This window comes from Notolabrus celidotus, chromosome 19 (genome assembly GCF_009762535.1).
Source record: "Notolabrus celidotus isolate fNotCel1 chromosome 19, fNotCel1.pri, whole genome shotgun sequence".
Taxonomy (NCBI): domain Eukaryota; kingdom Metazoa; phylum Chordata; class Actinopteri; order Labriformes; family Labridae; genus Notolabrus; species Notolabrus celidotus.
The window spans coordinates 22,127,231-22,150,798 of NC_048290.1; the positions used below are offsets into that span (position 1 = coordinate 22,127,231).

The following is a 23,568-nucleotide window of genomic DNA, read 5'->3' on the forward strand; positions in this document are numbered from 1 at the left end:
ATACAAGGAGTTTGTCTTTGATTTAACACTGAATGTGCATTCATAGAAACAGACATATGTGAAGACGGAGAGAAGTGCAAAAAGCTTAACAAGAGAACATAATTCAACCTCTGTAGTGACAGATAAAAACGCACATTATAAGTAGATTTATATACGTATATGGATAATATGTTTTTTTTATCAGAAGAGTGCAGAAATGTGGAGTAAACATAAAATTGGTCAGCAGTTAACAGGTGGTTTAATTTACACAAGGTTGATGATGGGTAGGATTGATTTGCAGAAATCTCAACACTGCTAGTGTCACACCGGGGGAAGTTATTCTCATCAATAGGGCATAAAAAATTCACTGGCTGACCACCCAACACCCTGTTTGTGTCCAGGAAAACAAAGTGACCACTGAAGGTCTCTGCCAAAGTCTGAGTGTGAATGTAAATTGTGAATGAATGTGTGTGTGAGAGAAAGAGAGAGAGAGGGAGTGCAAGGAAAAGAAAAGGTGTGTGTGTGTGCTGAAAGGAAGAAGAGCTTCTGCGTTTTTTATTCTTGTGCATTTTTTTATTCTAAGAATGGGTATTTAGGGGTTTTATCACAATCGCGTGGAACATTTTGAAATGTAGGACATTCAATGTCATGTTTCCGCAAACGTAGTCACATTTTCATGCTTGCATCAAGGCACAAACACACTGAATTTTCATTGTTTTCAAATCCAAATATCTGCATAAAGGATGATTCTAACTTCATTGTCTATTATATCTTTTGTATGAAACTTCAAACTCATAAAAGTGTAACCTGTTTCCCTTCATCATCGTGTTACTTGCATGTGAGCAACCATCAAGTGGTGTCCCACAAGTGATGACATGACAGAGAACGCCCGAGGACCCAGGACTGAAAATCCAGATCTGTATGCTGATTAGCACAAAGTAATGCACTAATGATGACACTGTGTGCACTCTAATGTGATAAATTGATTTCACCAGGTTAAACGCAGACCTGTACACGCATCTCACTGCTGGGAAATGAGAGAAAACACAGTGTAAGGATACTTCAACATGTTGTAACAGCCATGCTTCAGTGTGTAATCCTGAAGGTGGACAAGAATTAACATTTAGGTGCAGGAACGCTGGAAAAAAAAAGGTAAAACAGGGGTCAGAGAAGCTGTGTCTGGGTCATGTGGAGACATCAGATTTATTCTGGTGATGTATTTTTTAAATTAAGCTGTTTAAGTAATTACATTTTGCTCGTATGAGCTGCCCTGCTGCATGTTAAAAAACCCTTGAAGGGGGGATTTTTTTTCTCTTTTTTTTTTAAAGAAATTTGAGGCATCTGGTAACAAATGTCCCTCATCGGCCTCCCTGGAGTCTCCAAAACCTACAGCAGCCATGACATCAAACGCTCAAGAGTATTTAGGCGCCCTTGATGTATCCAGATAATTTTTTTCGTTAAAGGATGACCAAGCAGAGCTGCAACACGTGGCTGCAGGACGAGTCTTTGCCTCCGGCGCGCAGTTTGTGCGCCAGGCGCCGAGCAGAATAATCTGTTTACAGTGTGCGCGTTGATGGTCATTTTTTATGATGTTGTTTAATCCACAGTGGATGAGGATGAAGGGGAGGGGGGCCGTCTAGCAGAAAAAAAAACCCAGACAAGCTGGCTCCAGTGGCCATCTCTGTAGGCTATAGGCTTCTCTGTTTGAGCAGAGAGACAGGTGTAAATCTCTCCCTGCGATCTTTACTCTGCACTCCGTGCGACACTCACCTGGAGGTAAATAAATGGTTTATGGCCGAGTAAATGAACCACTTCTCTGCACTCGTGCACGGAAAGAAAACAGCCCCGGGCTGTTGTTGCCATTGTCATGCGCTGAGTTACACCAATGTATGGTGTTTTGACTGTTCAGAGGGAAAATATGCGTCTTTATTCTCTTTAGAAAATAATTTATGTTTGGCCACATGCTTTAAAAAAAGTAAATACACTTTGTTTCATTTTCAACAGAAAGTAAAGGATTTTAAACTGATGAAGGCCTTTTCTCTAACTACAAAAGTTGATTACGCTCTAATGCATAAAACCGAGAAACATAACCTTAAATATTACTTTTAATATTAATCAGACATTTAAGAAAGAGATAATGCCATTAAAATAAATAAAAAAATAATTTCGCAAATCCTAATCTGTGTAAGATGTTTGGATGGATTGCGCGCAATTCCTAAAATGATACCAAAACAGGAGTTTAATAGTCCAGGATCATTTGTCACCCCACGTCACGCAAAGTGTGTGTATGTGTTCGTATATGAATGAATGTGTGTATGTGCGTGTGTGTATGTGTTTGCAGTGAGAGAGCAAAGAGAGAGGAGGGGGTTGGGGGGTTGGGGGGGCTATTATACCAAAGTTCTGCAAAGTAGGTCTGTGCCACTCCTGATTAGGGATTGTTCCCAAAAGATGGTTGCAGACATGAGATAATGAGGTCCTGTGATAACGCGGGTCTCCTTTAAGTTTTTCCCATGAATCGAGACTGTCGCCAGTCCACAAAACGACACTGTGCATCGGCACCACGCTACTCACTTCTCATTTGGCGAGCACAAAAGCTGATCCAGCCCAAATCCGCACTAACAAACCAGGGCCCGGGAGCAAATCATATAATGTTCAATCGCGTTCACTTCGCCACTAATTAACTGGAATCCCACCTTATTCTTAAATACAGTGACCAATTAAAGCGCCATGTATGCCAAAGGTCTCAGGGGCCACCGTCGGTCGCCAGGAGCATTTGTGAAGGTCTGCGGCTTCACTATAGGCAATGGATCTTATTAGGTGGATGACCCCGGCGAGGAAAGGTTACAGACTTTTTCACTGCCCTCGGTTGGAAAACTAAGATGTTTCCTAATCGGATTTTAATTGGTTGGTTGGTGCTGGTGTCCTGTCGGTGTGTGCAGCGGGATGGATGTTTGGATTTCGGTGTAGATCTACAAAAACAGCCTGATATGGGGTGATACAACCTACATGCGTAACATTATACGCTTTTCTATCAACAAATAGGCCTCTCTGCGTAATGATATAAATTCAACAGGTGTTTGCAGCTTTTATTCTGGATTTTTCACATTTCTTTCAGAGCTGCAACTTCAGCTGCAAACCATTGGTTAAATAATCATCATTGGCGCGGTTTCTATCTTAAAAATGCACTTACATAAAGTGAAAAATGTGGTCATATAACCACAAATGACCATCATTTCAACACTCACCCCTCGAAACAGGCCACAGTCATATTTCTCGTGCGCTTTACCTTACGCAACAGTTGCCTTGTTTCATCCTCTTCCGTGCTTTTTCTAAGTCACTTTAAAATCCTTTACGTTATCCAAGCAGGTTCAGCTTACGTTCAAATACTCCCCCCCTCATTACCCCTGAAAACGTCTTTATGCAAAACATGTGTAGGGGGGCTTCAATAAATGAATGCACAGACTCCTAACCGCATCCTACTTACTTCTGATTTTCATGTGGTTTTCGTGTATTGTCTAACTCAGTAAATACGGCCATGCAGGCTCATATTTCAAATGTCACAAGTCCTCTGACGACTTGCAATTTGAACATGAAAAAGCAGCCAAGGCAAACAGCTAGTAAAAGAGTAAAAGGCAAAAGGTGGCTCTCAAACGGTCTAACTTCAGTCACATTTAACTCATAATACATCTAAAGAAAGGACTATTTTTTTATTCCACGTTTGCGGATGTAGCTCAGTGCGGACGTTTTAAGATGGGAAACTGGTAGTTTTATGTCAGCATAATAAACTATTAGGCTGTAGCTGATATATAGGCTACAGGAGGCTTTTTCAGTTCACATGACCCATACGAACAAGCAGCACGCGCTCATATCAGTGTGCACAAAGCCAGATAAACCTGTTGACGCACAGCATCAGTGGCAACATTATAGGAGCAAAGAGACAACTTAATCTGTTTGCAGTGTAAACACAGAAGATATTATTTTACACTTTATAAGAACGAGCCTGGTCGCATTCAGAGTTTAATTCAGGAGAGAGAGATCCGTGTATTAAAATAGACGATCATTAAATGTTGGATTCGGGAGTTTTAATATGAAATCCCTCTTTACGTCTGACAAAACGTGCGTAAAGAAATCAATTGTTCTGAAAAATAATCCCACAATAATAGTAAAAGGCATTTAAAGATTTTTTTTGCAGAAAAAAAGATTAAAGATTTTTTTTGCAGAAAAAAAAGCTCAACTGTATGCAAGGTTCTCATAATCAGGAGTTTTTACGCACACATTTACAAGGCTCTATACAGTGAACAGAGGGATCCATCCATCGCCCAGAGAAGCATGTGGGAGACTCAATTGACCGCACTCAACTTTGCCGCCGCTTGAGCTCGCCGCATACACTTCGAATTGTTGTTCTCGCTACTGACAAAACCGTTAATTCACCCAGAAACGGGAGGTCAAGTTTCAGCAGGAGCAGAAGGGGGGAAAAAGTAGCCGACAAACTCACAGGAACATTTGCGTCAGGGCTCATACACAAAGAGCCCTGAGGATCTACTTGTGGTCTACATTATATAGGATTTCATAAACATTTGACACTTGAAATTATTTGTGTTCTTAATAATGTGAATCAAACCGGTTGGTGTTCTTTAAACTCAAATTCTTGTATGCCCTCAAAACGTCCACAAAAAACACATTAAACAGCTTTTCACTGTGGTTAAAAAAGGCCTTGTAAAAGTTGACAAAGGAACTGAAAACTAAAAAAATCTTAGGAGCATTTTCTAACAATACTCTCGCATCAATACTCAAAAGAAATTGTATTTTCTCAATGGAATGTGCTAACCTATAAAGTGAGTTTGTTTGTTTGGGAAGAAGGATTTCTGAATTAAATAATGTTGATTACTGACTGAAATCATTTTTTTCTCGAATGAAACTAAACGACATGTTTACAGCTTAAAACATAATTCATAAAATATAAACATTCATGCACATCTACTATTTTCCTTGAGCTGTGACTTCAGGGTAACAACAAACCTCAGTGAGACAAGGTGCTCGTATAGAGAAATCTACCCTGAAAAGCCTGGATTATGGGCTCAGGCCTGAACACAGCACCTGTAGGGAGTGGCTGCAGATTTCTACCCGAAATAACCCCCAAAAAAGTATTCCCAGTAAGATTTAGCAGGTAAAAAAAAACAGGACAGAGCTCCTGAGGCACAAATCCAGGAAGACCTTACTTCTACCTGGAGGGGAACTGACACCTTAGTGAGTTTTTACAAGGTCATTTTGGGATGAGGTATACTGCTGTTTATGTAGCAAAATTCCTTTACTGTGTTTAAGGCGCACCCTTAAAGCCACAGTAACACTTCTGATGTGGTATGTTGGTGAGTATAACCTCCTTATTTCCTATTGAGTGCTTATCATGGTGCTTATGATGGATTTACTTTAAAGATTGTGCATGATCCATTTACCAAAATCACCCTTCTCTATAACAAAATGTCTGATTGAAGGGCAAAAATAGGCATAAAAGACATGTATTCAACCATCCCATCAGTGGAAATCACTGCTGGTTTCTTTTACCCAGCCTTTCAGACTGCATGCCACTTGCTTTTCCGCCTATGGTTTTCCATTTCAAAGCCCTATGTCTCCATGTAAATACCAAAACACAGTAATCCAATCTGACCCCATTGCAAATTTTCCAGAAACTATAGGGGGGTAGTGGGGTTGACATGAGCCACACACTTATCCCACTTAACCTCCAGAGAAGCCATCCTATAACCCTTTAGCCCAAGATTCCCTCGCTTTGAGGAATGTGCTTCTTTATACCGCACTCCTCTTAAAAGCTCCAGGTCTTGGGGTTGGACTCAAAGACAAAAAACAAAAAAAAAACTTTGAATTTTCGTGAGAGTTTAAACTCAAAGCAGCACAAAGCCGGTGCCAACGGTGGCGAGGGATAAATAGACAGCAGATACCCACATGAAGGGCACCACCCAGCCCACTGCAAACTGCAAATCCAAATACTTTTTGATTCATAGCCTCTAACTGAAGCCTCTCATGAACCAAACGGTTCACGCTGTGCTAACTTGATGACAAATAACCCAAGGATTTCTCTGCTTCCCATTTGCAAATGTTTGTATTTTAGCATGCAAAAGTAGCTTTAGTGTAGTCCTTAGTGCTGGGACTAAGGGGAAAGATGCTTATCTACCATGTTGGCTAGTAGTGGCACTAAAAGGCAAGCTAAAAACTTTTGACACATGGTCCACATCTGAGGCGTTTAGCATCTTGATCACACAGCTTGTAGCTTGCAGAGAGAATGCCTGATGGCTGTTTATGGGGCTGAGCAGACAAATCCCCAGCATTATGCTCTACAGGTGATGCATGCCACTAGACTGGTTTGTTCTAATGTAGCTCTGAAAAAGCAGCTGAACAGTTTTTGCTCTATTGTACAGCAACAGGTGATAATGAGCAGAGCTTGTTTTACGTGAAAAGGAACCATTAAGCTGGCGTTTAGTGGATTTATGGACTGATAATGCAAAGCAAACCTATCTATAATTAGAAATTAATTTCATATGATTCCTGAGCTAAAGCGAAGTTCATCCCTTCATCACTATGATGTTGGTGTATAAAAATGTGATAACCTAAAGTGCTGAGACTCTGATTTTATTTTACGTGTTCCAAAGCACTGTAGAGAATTAAGATTATTTTTTTAACTTAATCACAATTTTACATAGTTTAAAGATGATTTTACCTTTCAGTGGCCTTTTTATTAACGAGAAGTGTTGTAGAATTGAGTAAGGATGGTAAAGGAAGTCCCCTTATCCAGTGTTTACAGATCAATCCCATCCGAAATAGAAAACGATTATCTTTCTGTGTGCAATTTGATTTGGGTTAACATTAAAGCTCCAGTGAGGAGCTTTTTACTGGTTATGAAATACCCTGAAATTAACAGTGATTCCTCTTAATGGCCTACAAAAGCAAACAAGACCATCAAAAGCCATAAATACACTTCCTATATTGTAATTTTCAACTGTAAGGGGGTAGGTGTCAGATGAGATTCTTTACAGTACTGAAGAAAATGCCTTTTAAAATGTGCAAATCCATAATGAGTGATATATTTCATTGTTGCATAAAACAGGATGAGGTTTGATTATACACAAAGATCGCTTGTACATGTACAGGACAAGATCAGCAAAGACAAAAGTTGCCCTCTCTGTCCAAAGGGGGTACTTTAAGTCTTGCTGGAATGTTTTCTTTGTGCAGGAAGCATACTAATATTAATGTTTTAGTGTATTGATCCATTCATTGTGAGCACATTTCTTCCACACACAAAAAAAACTTTAAAACAAAACTAGTGCAAATTTTTGCCCTGAAATTCTTAAAATGAAATATTTGACGCTCTGATTTTTCAGGGTGAGTTGTCCCCCACTAATGTTAAGATGAAACCTATGCCCTTGTCCTTAAAGACATACTGCTTGATCTATAAGGGTGTCAAAGCAACGTAAACCAAAATTGGTGCACAAAAATACCCCCAAAATTGAGGTGAGGAACCACCCATCCATAAATAGTGGCCCCCAACAATGTTACAGCGAAAGCTACAGCCCTGTCCTTCAAGCGCTTGTGAGGAACTTTGACCTGTGTTGATATTGGTGCCCCCTGTAGACAAAGTGGTATATCTCTTTTGTCCTTTTAGAAGGTAGTGTTTTCTGATAAAAAAAATAGCCATCTCATCCTGGCTTCTTAAGACAGTGTACTGTCACTCTTTGCAACTATGTATTGTAGAAAAAGTCAGAAAAGGGTGGGGTTTTTTTGCAGTGTGCTGTCAATGGCCTCATTTAACACCTTCCCATGGCTGCAATTACAGGCATTAGTCAGTCTCATTGATGATGGTGCTTTGCTTCTGTAGATCATAAAAGGATAACTCCTCACAGGAGCTTTAATAGCGCAGATGTAACTTAAAAGTTATGATCGAGTCTACTCTGATGAACCGTTCTGAAACATGACTAAATGTCTTCAGAGCATGCTCCAATTTCCCTGTCAACCAGTAGTCAATGCACTGCCATCAATAAGCACATCCCCTAATTAACTAAAATTGTTTTTCATCAATAGCTATAATGAGATTGATGAGAGTAAGGGTTGGCTTGACTAAAAATGTCAGACAGAGACGATTTATCAACAGGTAGGGAGTTTATCATTCCCCTGCAAATTGACTGAAACAAGCATGTGATTCTGGAAAGTGCATTATACAATCTCCTCCTTATTTTTGGTGCAATATTCCCTCAATGGATCAATCTCAGCCCTACCTAAATCCTTGGAGGTAAACTGTTTGCATTTAGAAAGTCATTACTCTGTCAATTGAACATCTCCCCCTTCACTTTGTGTCAGGATGTCTTATAATGAAGTTTGGAGTCATTATGCTAGTTGAATATACTAATCTTGTGATGTTTCCTTTCCCCCATCACGTCGTGTTAGGCTTGATGACTCTCAGCAAAGACAATCTCGTCCATTCAGGAGCGGTGCCACCAAGTCTGTCCTCGCTTATCATTAACAATCTGCAAATAAACAGGACAGCATACATTACATCACTTGCAGCTCCGTGATCAATTCCAGGAATGTCTTTGAAGCTTTGCTTAATGAACCTACACAGTGTGGCTGTTGTGTGTGTGCTATAGTCAGGGCAGTGAGGCTTCATAACCCATGACCTTAATGCAGTTTTTCCTTATTGATATTATTGGGAAGTTAGCAGAGAAGGTAACAGGAATATTCAATAAAAACACATAGCGGTTGCAGCTGAAATTGAAAGCTGCAGCAGCACGTGAAAGGAACTACTTTTCTTATTAAATGCAAACATCTTTTAGCTCACTCTCCAGAGATTACTCCTGTGCACAAAGTACATAACTCTTTTACATATCAGCCAAGTTTAAAAGACAAATTGACCCTCCTTAAGTGCCAGAAATCACCCACTCATGTGGAGTGAGAGATTTTAGAGCTTCTCCAGTCAAATATATTTGATTTTGATACCTCCAAAGATGTATAAAAAAAGGGAAGCGCTGACAAAAGTTCTCTTCATCAATCAGCAGTGTCAGCTCAGACCTTTTTACAGCCTCCCGCAGTCCCTGAGAGCCCTAACCCTGTAAAAGTTTATATAGTGTATTGACCATTCCTCTACTTGCTTAGCTAATGAAGCCAGCTTGGCCGCAGAGACTGAAAAAGGGCCGCCGCTGCCGCCGCAGTGTCAACACTGCTTCCTATTTGATGACACCTTCCACTAAATTGAAATGTGCTGCTGATGGGGGCGAGTGTTTAAAGAAGGGGAAGAAGCCGCAGTAATTGACACAGAGCTGACCTCAGTCACACAAAGAGAGCGATGGAAGGCCCCTGAGTGGGCTGCAGAAAAGAAGCACCTTAAAATTGCTGAAACTAGCATGTAGAGGTTTAGTTTCTGGAGCTAAGTCAGATTTTCATGCTGCAGAAGCTGCTGTAGCTTATAAACAACTTAGACAATCACTTTCCTGTAAAGTGATACCTAACACATATGAATGGACGTTCATTAGTCCTACATAACGTTTCAATAGACAGGCGTTAGGAGGTGCAGTTTTCACAGATAACACCCTCATCTTGCCAAATCTACTATAAAGAGGACAGTGTAACATGTTTAACTCGCATCATGATAGACAACAATTGAGCTGCAAAGAACAAAACATGCCTACAGCAGAGGCTCCACACTAGTACTTGCATGCATGAGCAGTGCTGAATGGAAACTCAGTTGAAGCTTCAAAAGGGTTACAATATGAGCCCTGAGGCGTTTACTGACTATCTGGAGCTCCAAAATTCAGATTAAAGCTCACTAAATTAACAAGCGTCAAACTCAGTGTGCAACAAGTAGGGCAACAAAAAAAAGAAGAAAAAAATAACACTAATGCAAGATATTGACTGAGACCCAATGGATGAGCTTCTTTTGTGAGAAATTGCCCTATTTAGTCCCCCTTCAAGGACTTTGAGATCCAGCAGCACAGCTCAGGTCTCCACAGGAGACAGACAATTGACTGATAATTGATGGTCAATGTTTGTCCAGGATGGCTGAGTGGACACAGCACTCTAGTTTACTCGTGAATTTGTGGTTAAATTGCATTTTAGTGAGCACTAAGGTGGCTTTGTGTAGAATCCACAGCTCTGTAGACACGTTGCAATGAGGCATTATTGCACCCAACAGTGAGCCACTGCAGAGGTGTAATTGCTGGTTTAGTTGGATATAAAATCTGGAAGTTTTATTTCATATGAGGCTCAAGCGGAACAAAAGGTAGTCCGGATCAACGCCGACTTAAGTATCATAACTGTTGTGGGGAAAAAAGGGAGGGGGGTCATAGTAACTGTCTTCTATGTAAAGAATTAAAATGATCTCATTAGAAATGATATTAACATGTCTTGTTTTATTACTGACATTATACGTATAGTGCAAATGTCCCTTAGTAAACTGCGCGTAAAATTGAACGGATCCCCATATCATGTGCCGGGAAAGCGTACTAAATACACAGAAGTGACTTTCATTCAAAGTTGCACGTTCTTTTGGAAGGGTTGATAATACACACACACAAATGAACAGATCCTCGTACACTCCGCTCTTCTGCAGCGCGTCGAGACTCGAATTCAGCCCAACTTTTAAAATGAAATTCTGAGACAAACTAGAAAATATCCACCCACGTTTTGTCACTCCTCCAAGTGGCTCCAGCTCTTCACATTTCAGCAATATTAGATCCGGCGTATATCTCTCGCGGAGATTTACAACTGATTTCACTCTCACTTACTCAAATACAAATTTAGCCTGAGAGAAAAAAGTGATCTAATCAGTGTGTTTGTTAAAATACCAGAAATTCATAGAAAAACTAAAATAACAAAATTCAATAGAGTAATGCAAATATGTCATATCATAATGAACAGCTCTGGACCAGGGGCGTTCTAATAGCCTACTCTTTTTTACACTACATACGATATGGTTGCGCGCCTCATCTCGTCTCCAGCTTAGATTTGTCTGTGCTATGATTTCAGAGGAGGATGTTACAGGAAATGCAGGCTGCTTTCTGGCACTGTTTAATCTCTGGACACTTAAGTAATCGTGAATTTAATCATATTAAATCATAACGTAAATGTATTTATAAATGAATATAATTCTGAAAGCAATATTATAAACAGAAGAGTAATATTACGCTACGGGAAAGAGGAAGAGGTCGACTGCGGGAGAGATCACAACATCTCGCCGACAGAGCGTGCCGGCTTCCCGGCTCGGCTTGTCCGCTCTCTCCCCTCCGCTGGCTCTCACAGAGCGACCGATAGCGCAACTTCTCTAACGATGTTGGCATATTCACACAACAGTGACTAGAAAAGGGTGGTGTTTCACGGCAAAGCCCCTTTTCAGTTTCCAAACACCTTTTTATAAGTCTGAAGTCTGTCCCCTCCACCCGACCTGTCAAAACCACGCCTACGCAGCCACACAATTGGTCCGAAAGCGTCAAAGAGCCAATCAAACGGAGCGCTGCTACTCGTAACATGCAACACATCCATACAGTATGAAGCCCTATGGGCCACAGAGGCGCTAGGAAAATCACGGAGCTGGGACCTTACCACCTCTCTCTCTCTCTCGCTTTCTCTGGCCGTCAGCGGACTCCTTTCTCTGCACACGTCTTTCCCTGAAATGTGTGTGTGCGCGACAGAGAGAGCAGGACTAAAGTGTGTGTGTGCGTGTGAGGGTGCATGTCCGGAGCAAGTAAAGGCAGGGGGATTATTCGGCGCTATCGAAATATTTCAACACGTCGCCCTCGCTGCAGGACTGAAGCCAATAAGAAGGAACGCATTTTAACAGGAATGCCGATATTGTAAACAGAAGCAGAGGAGAAAGAATGCGCTGCAGTCAATTAAGTGACTCACCCGAGTTGCTTTAATTCGACTAATGTCCGCGAGCCAGCGAGACGCAGAAAGGTGTCCGATGCGCGTCAGCCTCTGAAGAAAATCGCTCTCGCAGCACTTGTGAAGAATAATGGAGAACATTTTTACATTTCTCTTTGCTGACTTTTGATCCAAATCCAGCGAACGACGAGCAGAGGTTTCCCACAACTTGTTGAAAAACAACTGGATTCTTATTTCTGCCGTTTTAAGGAGGAATTCCCAAAGCTTTCCAACTTTATTTTCCGGCTTTTTTATTTTGTTTGTTTGCTCCACTTGAGGCTTCACCATCTCCAAAAACACTTTCCCAAATCAAATCAGTCGTCTCCGTTTGTTGCCTGCTCTTGGATGAACTTCCTGATGAGAGATCCAGTCATACAAGGATCAAGTATGGCATATCATCCGTTTATACCTCACCGGGGTCCGGAATTTGCCATGAGTGCAATGCTCGGGCACCAGCCTCCGTTCTTCCCGGCCCTTGCTCTGCCTCCCACCGGCTCGCTGTCCCTGCCTGGCGCGCTGGGGAAGCCGATCATGGACCAGCTGATGGGTGCCGCGGAGACCGGCCTGCATTTCTCCTCGCTGGGGCACCAGGCTGCTGCCGCACACCTCAGGCCTCTGAAGACTCTGGAGCCTGAGGAGGAAGTCGAGGACGACCCCAAAGTTCACCTGGAAGCCAAGGAGCTGTGGGAACTGTTCCACAAGAGAGGCACGGAGATGGTGATCACGAAGTCCGGAAGGTAAAGTTAATTTTCTATGTGCTTGGCAATGTTAAATATCTGTTCTAACACGCGTAAGCCTGATGAGCATATTGATAAGTTAATTGGGGGAATTTATTATTATACCCAAAATTATCTTGACTACATTTTACCTACATTATGTCACTTGGGCTTATGTTTATCCACATTTACTTTGGATCACGTATTTATATCATGCAATACACTTAAGCCATTAAATTAACATATTTGTACCCATTAAGAAAATATTGCAACAATTTGTGTCCCGATTGTCCTGTAGATTTGACATTTGTTACAGTTTAATATATTCCACTGCACGATGAAAGCTGACACTTAATAGATCTAAAGATAGATATTCTAGCTTGAACTAACAAAAAAACTGAGATTAGAAACCGTACAAGTGAAGGCAACGTGTAAACGTAGCTCTGTGCTAAAGTTAAAGTTAGTCAAACAAATACGTCATTCAAAACAGCACTCACGAGCCTTTAGAGCTTCAAACTATTCCTCAAAATAAAACATAGTATAAGCTGCTGTAATATTAATATAAAGTCACTGATAGCAGTAGTAGCATATATGAAATCCCTAATTTAAAAAAAAATGACTGTTTTATAATCCCATTGTTTGCTTTCACGCCCGGTTTGTCAAAACTTTGCATTGACGGATTACTCCATTGAAATGTCAACTTTGAGTGTGTGGAGCTCTGACTAAATTATTTCCGTCATCATCACAGTGACAGTACACAAAGATGGCTGCTGTGTGTATCTGTGTATTAAAGTGTGTGTGTGTATGTGTGTGACTATGTGGGCCTTTTAGGTCATTAAAAATCAAGACACTTTGTAAAAAATGTTGACGTGTCGTAATATTGAAAGAATAGGCCCACATGTTATCTAATACTTTTATACACTGCTGCACATGGTTTTAGCTTGTAGGCCACAATAAGAGTAGATATGCTAACGACTCAAAACAATACGACACACTTGTATGATTAAAAAAAAACACAGGCGAATTCTCTCTGCTTTTGTCTCTCTTTTTATGCAAACTTTATCAGCGCTTACCGTTTGTTTTTCTTTCTCGCAGGCGGATGTTCCCCCCTTTTAAAGTGAGGTGCACCGGTCTGGACAAAAAGGCCAAATACATTCTCTTGATGGATATTGTTGCAGCCGACGACTGCAGGTACAAGTTCCACAACTCGCGCTGGATGGTGGCCGGGAAGGCCGACCCCGAAATGCCAAAGAGGATGTACATTCACCCGGACAGTCCAGCTACTGGCGAACAGTGGATGTCAAAAGTGGTCAATTTCCACAAACTTAAGCTGACGAACAACATCTCGGACAAGCATGGATTTGTAAGTTCAGCTAATGTATGTCAATTTTCCTATTTATCAAATTACCCCTTTTAGTCAGTCACATGTGTGGATAATGTTGTATTTGTATTTAAAATGCCTGCCTAATTCAAACACACGAAGTTTAAGAATTATTCTGTGCATGTATGACCCAGATTACAGACCCTACAAAATTACAGATCTTATAAATGTCATTATCGTCACATAATCATATTTATAATGGTCTTTTTTAATCATCAAGCAAAATGATTTATTCTTTATCTAAATTTGAATCACTGGATGGAACTACTTTGACGTCATGTTGAAGTTATTTCACCGTCGAAATGTATGTTATTTAATTATTTTTGATTAATACAATCAGTAACCTATTATTTACGAATTGAAATGTATCCTAATGAAGTACTCTGAATCTAATTCAGAGGATTTTAGGATATGTTTAATGGCATGGCAGGCTATCTTCTGTAACCACGACCACAAATGCAATACAAATAGAGTGCTAATCTGTTTTCTTTCTTTTTTTTCTGTGATTGTTTGCAGACCATACTAAACTCCATGCACAAATACCAGCCTCGTTTTCATATCGTAAGGGCCAACGATATTCTCAAACTACCGTACAGCACCTTCAGGACTTACGTGTTCCCCGAAACGGATTTCATAGCAGTGACGGCTTATCAAAACGACAAGGTAAGCACATTAATAGCTCGTGGGCTAAGCGTTATATTATTTTATTTAAAATAATTATAAATATAAGCTCGTGCGTTCCCTTTCCCTGTCTTACCAAGCGCGCTTGTGCTCCCCTTGTCGCTCACGCTCTGCACCATTTTGTCGTCATAAAATATGAAAGATGTCATATTTGTTTGAGCTCGTGAGAGTGGAGGAATCACAGCAGGGGGGGGGTGATATTTCCATATTCACCAGCTTGTGGTAGTAAAGTAATAATTCAGAGGAATGTTATACAGGTTGTCTTCCTTACATTTAATCACGTGGAAAGGATTTGGCATAGACCCAGACTCCCTCTCTTCCTCTCTCTCACTCTCCTTTCTCTGCGTACGTGTGTGTTAGTGTGTACATGTGAAAGGGTTGGGGGTTGAGAAATGAGAAAGAGAAGAGGGGCAACACATGCGGCTGAATGGAGAAAATGAAAAGGGAGGGAAGGTTGTTTTGTGTCAGGCTGTGCTGCATGCAAACTTTGTATTCTTTGGAAAAATTAAAAAATAATGAAAATCGTTTCCATAACTCTTTGATTCGGTTGGGAAACACTGGCATCCACAGCCCCCCTCCTCCCCCTTGTGTGCGGTTGTAACACTGCCTGAGACTCAGAGGAAGTGGTTTGGAAGTAAAGTTTTGAAGAGTTTACGCTAAAAAGCAGCATATTTCAACGTTGGAAAACGTGCCAATGAGAGCTCGTGCGCTCTTTGTGCGCGGATGTGTTCGTCTGTGTTTTGTTTTATGTGATTTTATCCTGTAAAAACAAAAAACAAAATGTTGGGCTCATAATCCCCATGTATTGTAAAGTTGCGAAAATCTGCCCTAGCTTTTAGTCTTCAAAATCACCCATGAATTAAAATGGAGAAAATAACATTTCGGTCCTTTAAATTAACACTTAATTTCAATTATTTCAGATAACACAGCTGAAAATTGACCACAATCCATTCGCCAAAGGATTCCGCGACACGGGCAATGGAAGACGGGAAAAGAGGTAAGACAGAAGGAGAAAGTGTGTTGCAAAAACAGGGGGAAATAATCTTCAGATGTCTTAAGATTTAGACATGAAAGCAGTGATCTCAGTGGATTAATCCGGCGTTAAAGCCTCCATATTTACCCGCAGGGAGTCTGGATATTCACAGTTTCTAATCAAATAGCTTAACAGGCTGAGATCACTATTACTCTTAAGTCTTAAGGGACATAAACTGGACCTGGGTGGGGTTAAAAGTTGTTTTAATTACCATGTTTTCGTGCTAATTATTGTTTTTAGTTCACACTTTGTTACAAATCTCAGAAGACTTTGACATTTTAGGATGTGTTGAAAATGGGAAGGGCTCTAACATAGATGTTGTATTCTCACCTGCCATAGGTGTGTCGTTGCTATAATCTCTTTCGCTACACCTTTATTATGTCTGGTGTCAAGTCTAAATAACCTTTCACATCGTTGTTGGCGCTGCTGATACTGTTTCTAACATGTAAGCTGTGATTTACACACTGCTCTAACCGGGCCTAATACTTTGCGCGCAGGAAACAGCTGGCCCTGCAGTCCATGCGCTCATACGAGGAGCAGCAGAAAAAGGAGAACGGGGCTTCAGACGACTCCTCTGGAGAGCAGGCTCCCTTTAAGTGCTTCGGCCAGGCCTCGTCCCCTGCCGTGTCTACCGTGGGCCCCCCACACCTTAAAGGTAGGCCGAGGGACCCCACAGTCAGTCACACATGCTCTAATCACAAGTGGTGCGGAAAGTCGTAAAATATCCATGGTGGTGAGAGTTTGTGCAGCGTGAAGCGTGGAATATGAGTGGATTTTGTAAATACAATAGTGAGAGTTAATGTTTTGGTTTAAGTATTGGCTTATAATTCACATTCAGCACACTGGAAATATTGAGCATCCGAAATCGTTGCAAAGGGAATACTTTGATGTCATCCAGAAGCAAAATGTCAATCCGGTACGAATTGCTCACCGTTAATCTGCAAAAAAAATTTAAATGTACCATTCTGTAGCATGCATCCAACATAATTAGATGAACAAATTGATGATTGAACCTACTGCAACATTGCTGATACTGACAGTTAACATGATTCAACAATGTGCAGATATTTATTTTACTTTACATCTCTGACAGATTTCTGTGACAGCGACGAGGACAGCGACGATGAGAGCAAAGATGGGCACCTCAAAGACGTCCCGGACTCTAGCAAGATTTCCACGACCACAGAGGACAGCAAGGAGCACGAGGCGAGCCCAGCTAAAGGGCATGCCTTCAGTAACAGTGACACTACCAGTAGGAACAGGGACAGCAGCGCCAGGACAGAGAAAAGCCAGGCGGACTCGCGACAGAGCCCCATCACGCTCATCTCCAGCACCACGCGCTCTGGAGAGGAGCTGAAGAGCCCGAGCCAGGAGCAACCCAAAACGGATGAGTGCAGGCCTATAGGCAAAGAGAGTTTCATGCCTTTGACAGTGCAGACTGAAAGCGCACACATAGGCCACGGACACTTGCATAATTTCGGATTTCCAACGGGCCTCACAGGACAGCAGTTTTTCAATCACCTCGGGAGCGCGCACCCGTTTCTCTTGCACCCAAGTCAGTTCAACATGGGAGGCGCGTTCTCAAACATGGCTGCGGGCATGGGGCCACTATTGGCAGCTGTGTCCACGGGAGGGGTGAGCACCATGGACACGGCAAGCATGGTATCATCCCCGCAAAGCTTGACGGGAGCGCCCGGCTTGCCCTTTCATCTGCAGCAACATGTCTTGGCATCACAGGTAAAACCTGTTTTCTTTGGCCTACACGCTCCTTGAACAGCACATGTTGGGTTTAACATTACAGCAGACTGCAGGCCGTTGAGGCCTGCTTGCTTCATTGAATGTGTCAAAAATGTAATTAGCTTTAAAGCTCTCGTCATCGTATACTTGCATGAGTTTTTCTGTGATGAAAAAAGTGAGATTGTTTATATGCGTGTCTTTGCGCGTGTGCGTTTCTGCGCGCGTTTGTTGACTTTCTTTTGCTGCCAAATAGGCTAATAGTCAGAGTAGACTCTGGCAAATGCATTTAGACTGACTCGGCTATTAGAGACAGTTTAAACACCCCCTCTTCTCTCGTTGTTTTACATATTAGACCAACTAGCATGAATTAAGAGAAGCTGATTTGAGAGACAGAGACCACCTTGCCACAGCTTTAGGTGTTGGATAATATTTTGACACGAGCTAACTAAATCTGCGTTTAAGAGCCGAAATGACGATAACTAAAGTACCCTAACGACTCAAACACATTGTTTTATTACTCAGCTATTATTGTAAAAAAAATAAAAATAAATAAATAAAGGCCATTTGTTGATTTCAGCATGAGACAATTTGCAAAATGTTTATGGGCGCAACAAATTCTTGATAGAGCACGAATACTGTTTACCTGCTGGGCTGTAAAGCTTTACAGAAAAGTCTATTTTTTCCAGAGCTGGATGTGAACATTCTGGGTAATGGGGACACTGATTCTGTGCTGACTAAATCAGATTTTGGATCAAGTTTTTCTGAGCGAAAGCCAAGTGTCAGACATGGCCCTAAGCTTTCAAACAAAGCATTACCAACGCGTGTGAATGGAGGATAAAAATCTCAACTAAGGACAGGAACGGGGTTTATTGGCTATGACTGTATAACGTGGGGGGGGGGGGGGGGTTTAGGTATTTTCTCTGTTTTGTATTCAAAAAAGGATAGGTGACAATGTGGCAAAAAAGTATATTATCATCGAGTATCACCTTTGACCGCATTTTTTTGCTATCAAAGTGCAAGTGTGTGACAACATAAGCCTCGTGCCTGACACTAGTTTCTCAATTTCTCCACAGGGCCTTGCCATGTCTCCCTTCGGCAGCCTCTTCCCCTATCCGTACACGTACATGGCAGCAGCCGCGGCAGCCTCCTCCGCTGCTTCCTCCTCGGTGCACCGGCACCCCTTCCTGAACGCAGTGCGCCCCCGACTCAGGTACAGCCCTTACTCCCTTCCCATGACGGTACCGGACAGCACCCTGCTTACCACCGCCCTGCCCACTATGGCCGGCAGCGGGGCCGACTTGAAGGGGGACGGGATAGTCCCCGCGAGCCCTGTGTCCGGTGTCACCCTGGACTCCACGTCAGAGGTGACCAGTCACTCGTCCACCATTTCCTCGGGGTCGGTTTCCTTGTCCCCAAAAACTTGCACCGCGGAGAAGGACGCGGCTAACGAGCTGCAGAGCATCCAACGCTTGGTCAGCGGATTGGACTCGAATCAGGACAGGCCACGGAGCGGTTCCCCCTAGGATTTTCCCTTTTCTTTTTTAACGCACCACCTGCTTTTCGTCTCGTTGTCGTCATGAAAAGTGAAAAGTGTTGACGGTGATGAAGACATTAACAGTAGGAGGACACCCTCGTAGATTCATGCAGATCGTAAAGAGGAAAAAATAAAGAAAAAGATGAACAGTTGGACGTTTTAGTTCTGAAATGCACTTTGGTTAATACACATCTGATATGTATATTTTTTTCATTTGTTTTGTTAAATTAAACAACACTTTTATCCTGTCATTTGAATACCGTACAAGTATTGAAACTGAAAAGTTGACATGGGTGTGACTAAACAAGTTTTTGAGGAGAAGTTGCTGCTGTGTCCTGTCTCCGAAAACTTTTAATGTACACAAGGAGAAACGTGGTTAATATGCACTCTGAATGGATTGGACTTGTTTGAATTCACCACCGTTTAACCTACCTTTGCAAGACTGCTGTATTTTTTTAACACTTATTCTTTGATTGGCCAAAAGTTGCATGCCCTCTAAAACCCCAACTAATGTTATTTAACGCTAAAAACTGAACGAAAAGTTTTCAAAAATATCTCCTTTCCTCAATATTATCTTTTCTTTTCTTATTCATTCTCCATTAGGTTATCAATTTCTTAAAGTGTGTTTCTTTGTTTCATGCCTTTTTGAATCCAGAATATAGGCCCGGTGCTGCGTAAAAATTTTTTGGCCCAAGCATGCTCAATTCAGCCCAAATGTCCAGCAGGCAAAGGGAAGCGGAAATTTAAATATTGAGAAATGGAAAGGTATTGATTAAAAGGTGTAAATAGGGATATATAAAATATTTATGTAATTATTTCATATTGTTATTGCGTGTAAATACAACGGAGTAGTTTGTTTTTAGGAATCTGTTCTTAATTTATTGTTGACATACCTGTGTAAAAAGACAGTTTGTGGGCTATTATCCTTTCGTTGCCATCTACATTTATACAACCCCCTTTTCTCCCAAATATCCACTGAGCTAGTTATTCCCACTCACGTGCCATTGTATTTTCATTTTTTATTGTCCCCCGTGTGTAAAGTGCTACTGTTTCAAAACGAATGATAAAAGCGACAACGCACTGCACCAATGGCTTGAGTTTTTTTATTTTCGAGAAAAGGAAACAGAAGTGTTGTTCAAGTGTGAAAGAAGTGGACTCTTTTTCCTGTTGTTTAAATAATTTGCGAAGCTGAACGTAAAAGTGCCGCATAATCGAAAAAGATGAAGGTTTCTTTTTTGTGTTTTTTTTCTTATGTTGTCAATGGGTTCTGTTGTGTTGGAGTTATGTCTAGTTTACAACATCGACATCGTGTTCTTGAAAGTTTCAATAAAATATTGAAATGTTGATTTATTTTTAGTGTGTCCCTCCCTTTTTGCAAATAATTAAAAATTATGAAAACTAAAAATGAAACCGATACAATTTGTTATTCGCTGATTTAGGGCCAGCATGGCACGAGACACCCTGAAATATAGTGTCACCCGTAAGTTTACTGATCCACTTCAGTAAACGCACATTGAGATCTGTTTTCAAAGACAGCAATTAAGATAACTCAGGTCGAAGCAAAGACCCCCAAAGACCCTCTCAACTCCAGAGATCATACCTGGGATTCCTACCTGAGCAAGAGGCTGCGCACTGTCACATTAAGGGATTTTATTGGTCTCATTGGCGTCAACTGCAAGGTAGAACATCAATCAGATATATTTACAGATCTAAAACACAACTCAAGTTTCTTCATGACACTTAAGAGCAGGCCTAAATCGTACCTTTGTAATATTTCTAACAGAGACTTCCAATTGCTCAACCAGCATTTTTCAGCAAGTGCCTACCCTTTTTTTTGTGGGGGGGCTATGGTTGTTTAGCGTAACTCGTTTCAGACTTTCCATTTCCCCCACCACAGACATTTTCTCCCCAGCTGTGGGCATTTCGGTAGAGCTAGATAGGTTTTGCTGTTAGGGATGTCAAGCTACTTACTCTAGCAAGCAGACAATGGTTGGTTACCAGCTTCAGCTTTAGCTAAAGGATTGTAAGCATACCCTGCAACATGAAAAAAAATCATTGTAACCGGCGGAAACATCGAGCGGAACCAGACACATTGACGGACAGCCATCTGCCGAACTGGATAACTGAACGTAGAAGTTTAAGTTTAAGTTGCACGTGGTGACATTTTTTAAGAATCACTTTATTTTTTTGATAATTAAGTAAGTGGGTAAAGTACAAAATAATCTTGACGAAATTCCTCGTGAGTCGTGTTCTTTGGATGCATTTTCATCACACGGTCTACATGGTAATTTCATGTCAACCCAAAGCGAAGCACACTTCCTAGTCGTCCCTGAAAGCATCACCATAATGTGTTGAAAGTTTTGCCGAGAGGTGACATCATAAACTCCTGAAAGGCCAGCATCGCCTTCTGAAGAAGTGTCACACAGGCCAGAGGTAAACCTGCAAAGATAATGAAATCCCCCTGATTACCTCTCTATTGCACCTCCAGTCAGGAGTTTATCAACTCCATATCTTTATTTGTATATTGTCTGGTTAATGTGTAGCAGGCCTGGCGCTAGTGTATAGGTGTAAACATGATACTAGCTGTCTCAATTGGTCTGTCTTATTGCTCACCTGGCGCCTTCGATGGTCATATCTTCCATTTTATTGCACGGAAGGCGACAATGCGTCTGTAATCAAACCAAGGTACGACGCCCCCAAGCGGCGACAGCAACAGAGCCAAACAAATCAAAGGAGTGAGATCACACTGACTGTACATTGATAAGGATTGTCTGACCTGGTCATAGACCTACTGGAAATCCTTTTAATAAGCGGTACTTTATAGCTAATAAATGACTGTGAAATTAATTTTTTTCCATATATAACTTCAGGCTCAAAAGCACTGCGGAGGGATATCTAAATTAAAATCATTGTCCCTGTGCGTGTAATAGCTGGATCCCACAGGTTTGACTACAGACATTACAGGAAAAAGTGATGACATAACGCCTTAAAATAATAATAGCAGGGCAAGCAAAGGAAACTCAAAGACATGATCCAGTTAAAACGAAATGTTGTTGTTTGCCTTACATGGGTATTCTTTGAGCTCTGTTAAAGCAGTATGCCTAAAAAGAGTGCCATATGTTTATACTTTAGTGTTATAGAACACGGACAAACACTTTGAAAATATTTTTTAAAATTAATTAAGATATCAAGAATGAAAAATAAGCTTTTATTTGATCTGCACACTGTAATGGAATAAGTATTTTTACGGATTTGATGTGAGTCTGATCATTCGTTAAATGTTTAGTGCCTCACCGTCCAGCCAACCATGCAGGAATAAAACCGAGTAAATAATGAACCTTTAATTCGGTGTCAATAACTGCCATATACTCGTGATAGGTCTGTCTGTTTTGCGGTTGAAGAAAGTTCCTGAAGAAAGTGTTGATCTCAAACACGAGAGGCTCGATCTGTTGAGGTTGCTTTCCCTCAGATTATGCATGTTTCTCACAGGTCAAGTGCACCATCTAGTGGCAGCAAATCAGAAGTGAAGGGGAAAACTCTCTACTTATTCTTTCCATTTCTTTCAAGTGAACAAGTCGTCTACAAAGAGCTTCATATCCACACGAGAAACAGTCTTAATCATACATATTTTAAAGCTACAGTCAGGAGTTTTTTTTAGCTGGTACTGAAACTGACTGGTATGGAATCTGATGTCCCTCAATGACCTACAAAAGCAAACAAGGTCCTCAACACAAAGAAAAACGATTTCTACATAACTATTTTAATATTTCAAACTGCTACCACGAGCTAGGAATCTGAGTAATTTGTAGCACGATAAAGAAACAGCAATTATTTACATTTTACGAATGAGTGGCAAATTAGACATTTGAGACAGTGGGAGATTTTTACGGAAGATCGATTAAACATGTACAGGACAAAATCAGCAAAGAGACAAAAGGTAAGGCAAACAGAAAATTCCTCAAAGGAAAATTTAAAGCTCCTGTGACAAGATGGGATAATCTTATTTCTTAGCGTAATTTGTCCTGAACACGTAACTGATAATCTAGCCCTTATTCCAAATGTCTACCATGCAACTCACCATGACACACACATTGATTTGATTTTGTAGATTGTCATTATGTGTTTCAGGTAATACAAATGTTGATATAAACAGTCAAACCTTCTCACTGGCCATGTTTACGTTTGTGGCTCACGTAGAGGAAACTTGAGCATTACCAGACATTTTTAAACACCATAAACACAACTGAATTTACCCAGAAGCCTCGATGACTTATCTAACTTCTGCCTTAGTGTCAGTTTCATCAACATGTAGACTGCCATTAAAACAGTAAGGCAGCATGAGGGAGCACTAATAATTACCTTAATCTCAGCATCTCTTCTCTCTTTAAGAGGAGGGTTTAACTGAAAAGAGCAGAGTCTAGCTTTAAAAAATAGTAGTTGATGCTGATGTTTTGCTTGTTTGAAAACGTGAGGTTGCATACCATGAATGTGTTTCAACATGATCTGATTTGAGAAGCTCTTGGGAATCATAAATTACTTTGGGAATAGTAGGTGTGTCCATTTGTGTGTGCGTGTGAATGGGGGAACA

At 41.1% G+C, this 23,568-nt stretch overlaps 1 protein-coding gene and 2 long non-coding RNA genes across 6 annotated transcripts in view; 1 reads left to right on the forward strand and 2 right to left on the reverse strand.

The window, feature by feature from the left end:
- LOC117830977 overlaps positions 1-23,568 on the reverse strand; it is a 67,853-nt gene that overhangs the window by 30,265 nt on the left and 14,020 nt on the right. The gene's annotated exons all lie outside the window — the stretch shown is intronic.
- On the reverse strand, positions 8,147-13,812 carry LOC117830980. The gene is made up of 3 exons (XR_004634885.1): positions 13,688-13,812; positions 11,881-12,588; positions 8,147-8,510 (listed from the first exon to the last, which is right to left on the reverse strand). It is a non-coding gene; the product is annotated as an uncharacterized LOC117830980 (long non-coding RNA).
- On the forward strand, positions 11,824-20,326 carry tbx3a (T-box transcription factor 3a). Of its 2 annotated transcripts, none has more exons than XM_034709351.1 (7): positions 11,824-12,635; positions 13,710-13,992; positions 14,512-14,658; positions 15,597-15,673; positions 16,207-16,364; positions 16,803-17,446; positions 18,520-20,326. In XM_034709351.1, the coding sequence occupies exons 1-7, from the start codon at positions 12,244-12,246 to the stop codon at positions 18,967-18,969; spliced, it is 2,151 nt and encodes a 716-aa protein (XP_034565242.1). In that variant the 5' UTR covers positions 11,824-12,243; the 3' UTR covers positions 18,970-20,326. The 2 variants fall into 2 exon arrangements, with proteins under 2 accessions (XP_034565242.1, XP_034565243.1); XM_034709352.1 differs by having other exon boundaries at positions 13,710-13,977.

Excerpts from the sequence above, each read along its gene's own strand:
- tbx3a (XM_034709351.1), top strand. The coding sequence starts at position 12,244 with ATGAACTTCCTGATGAGAGATCCAGTCATACAAGGATCAAGTATGGCA. Across the intron at positions 12,636-13,709 it reads GTGATCACGAAGTCCGGAAG|GCGGATGTTCCCCCCTTTTA; the intron begins GTAAAGTTAATT and ends TCTTTCTCGCAG. Across the intron at positions 13,993-14,511 it reads GATTTGTAAGTTCAGCTAAT|ACCATACTAAACTCCATGCA; the intron begins GTATGTCAATTT and ends GATTGTTTGCAG.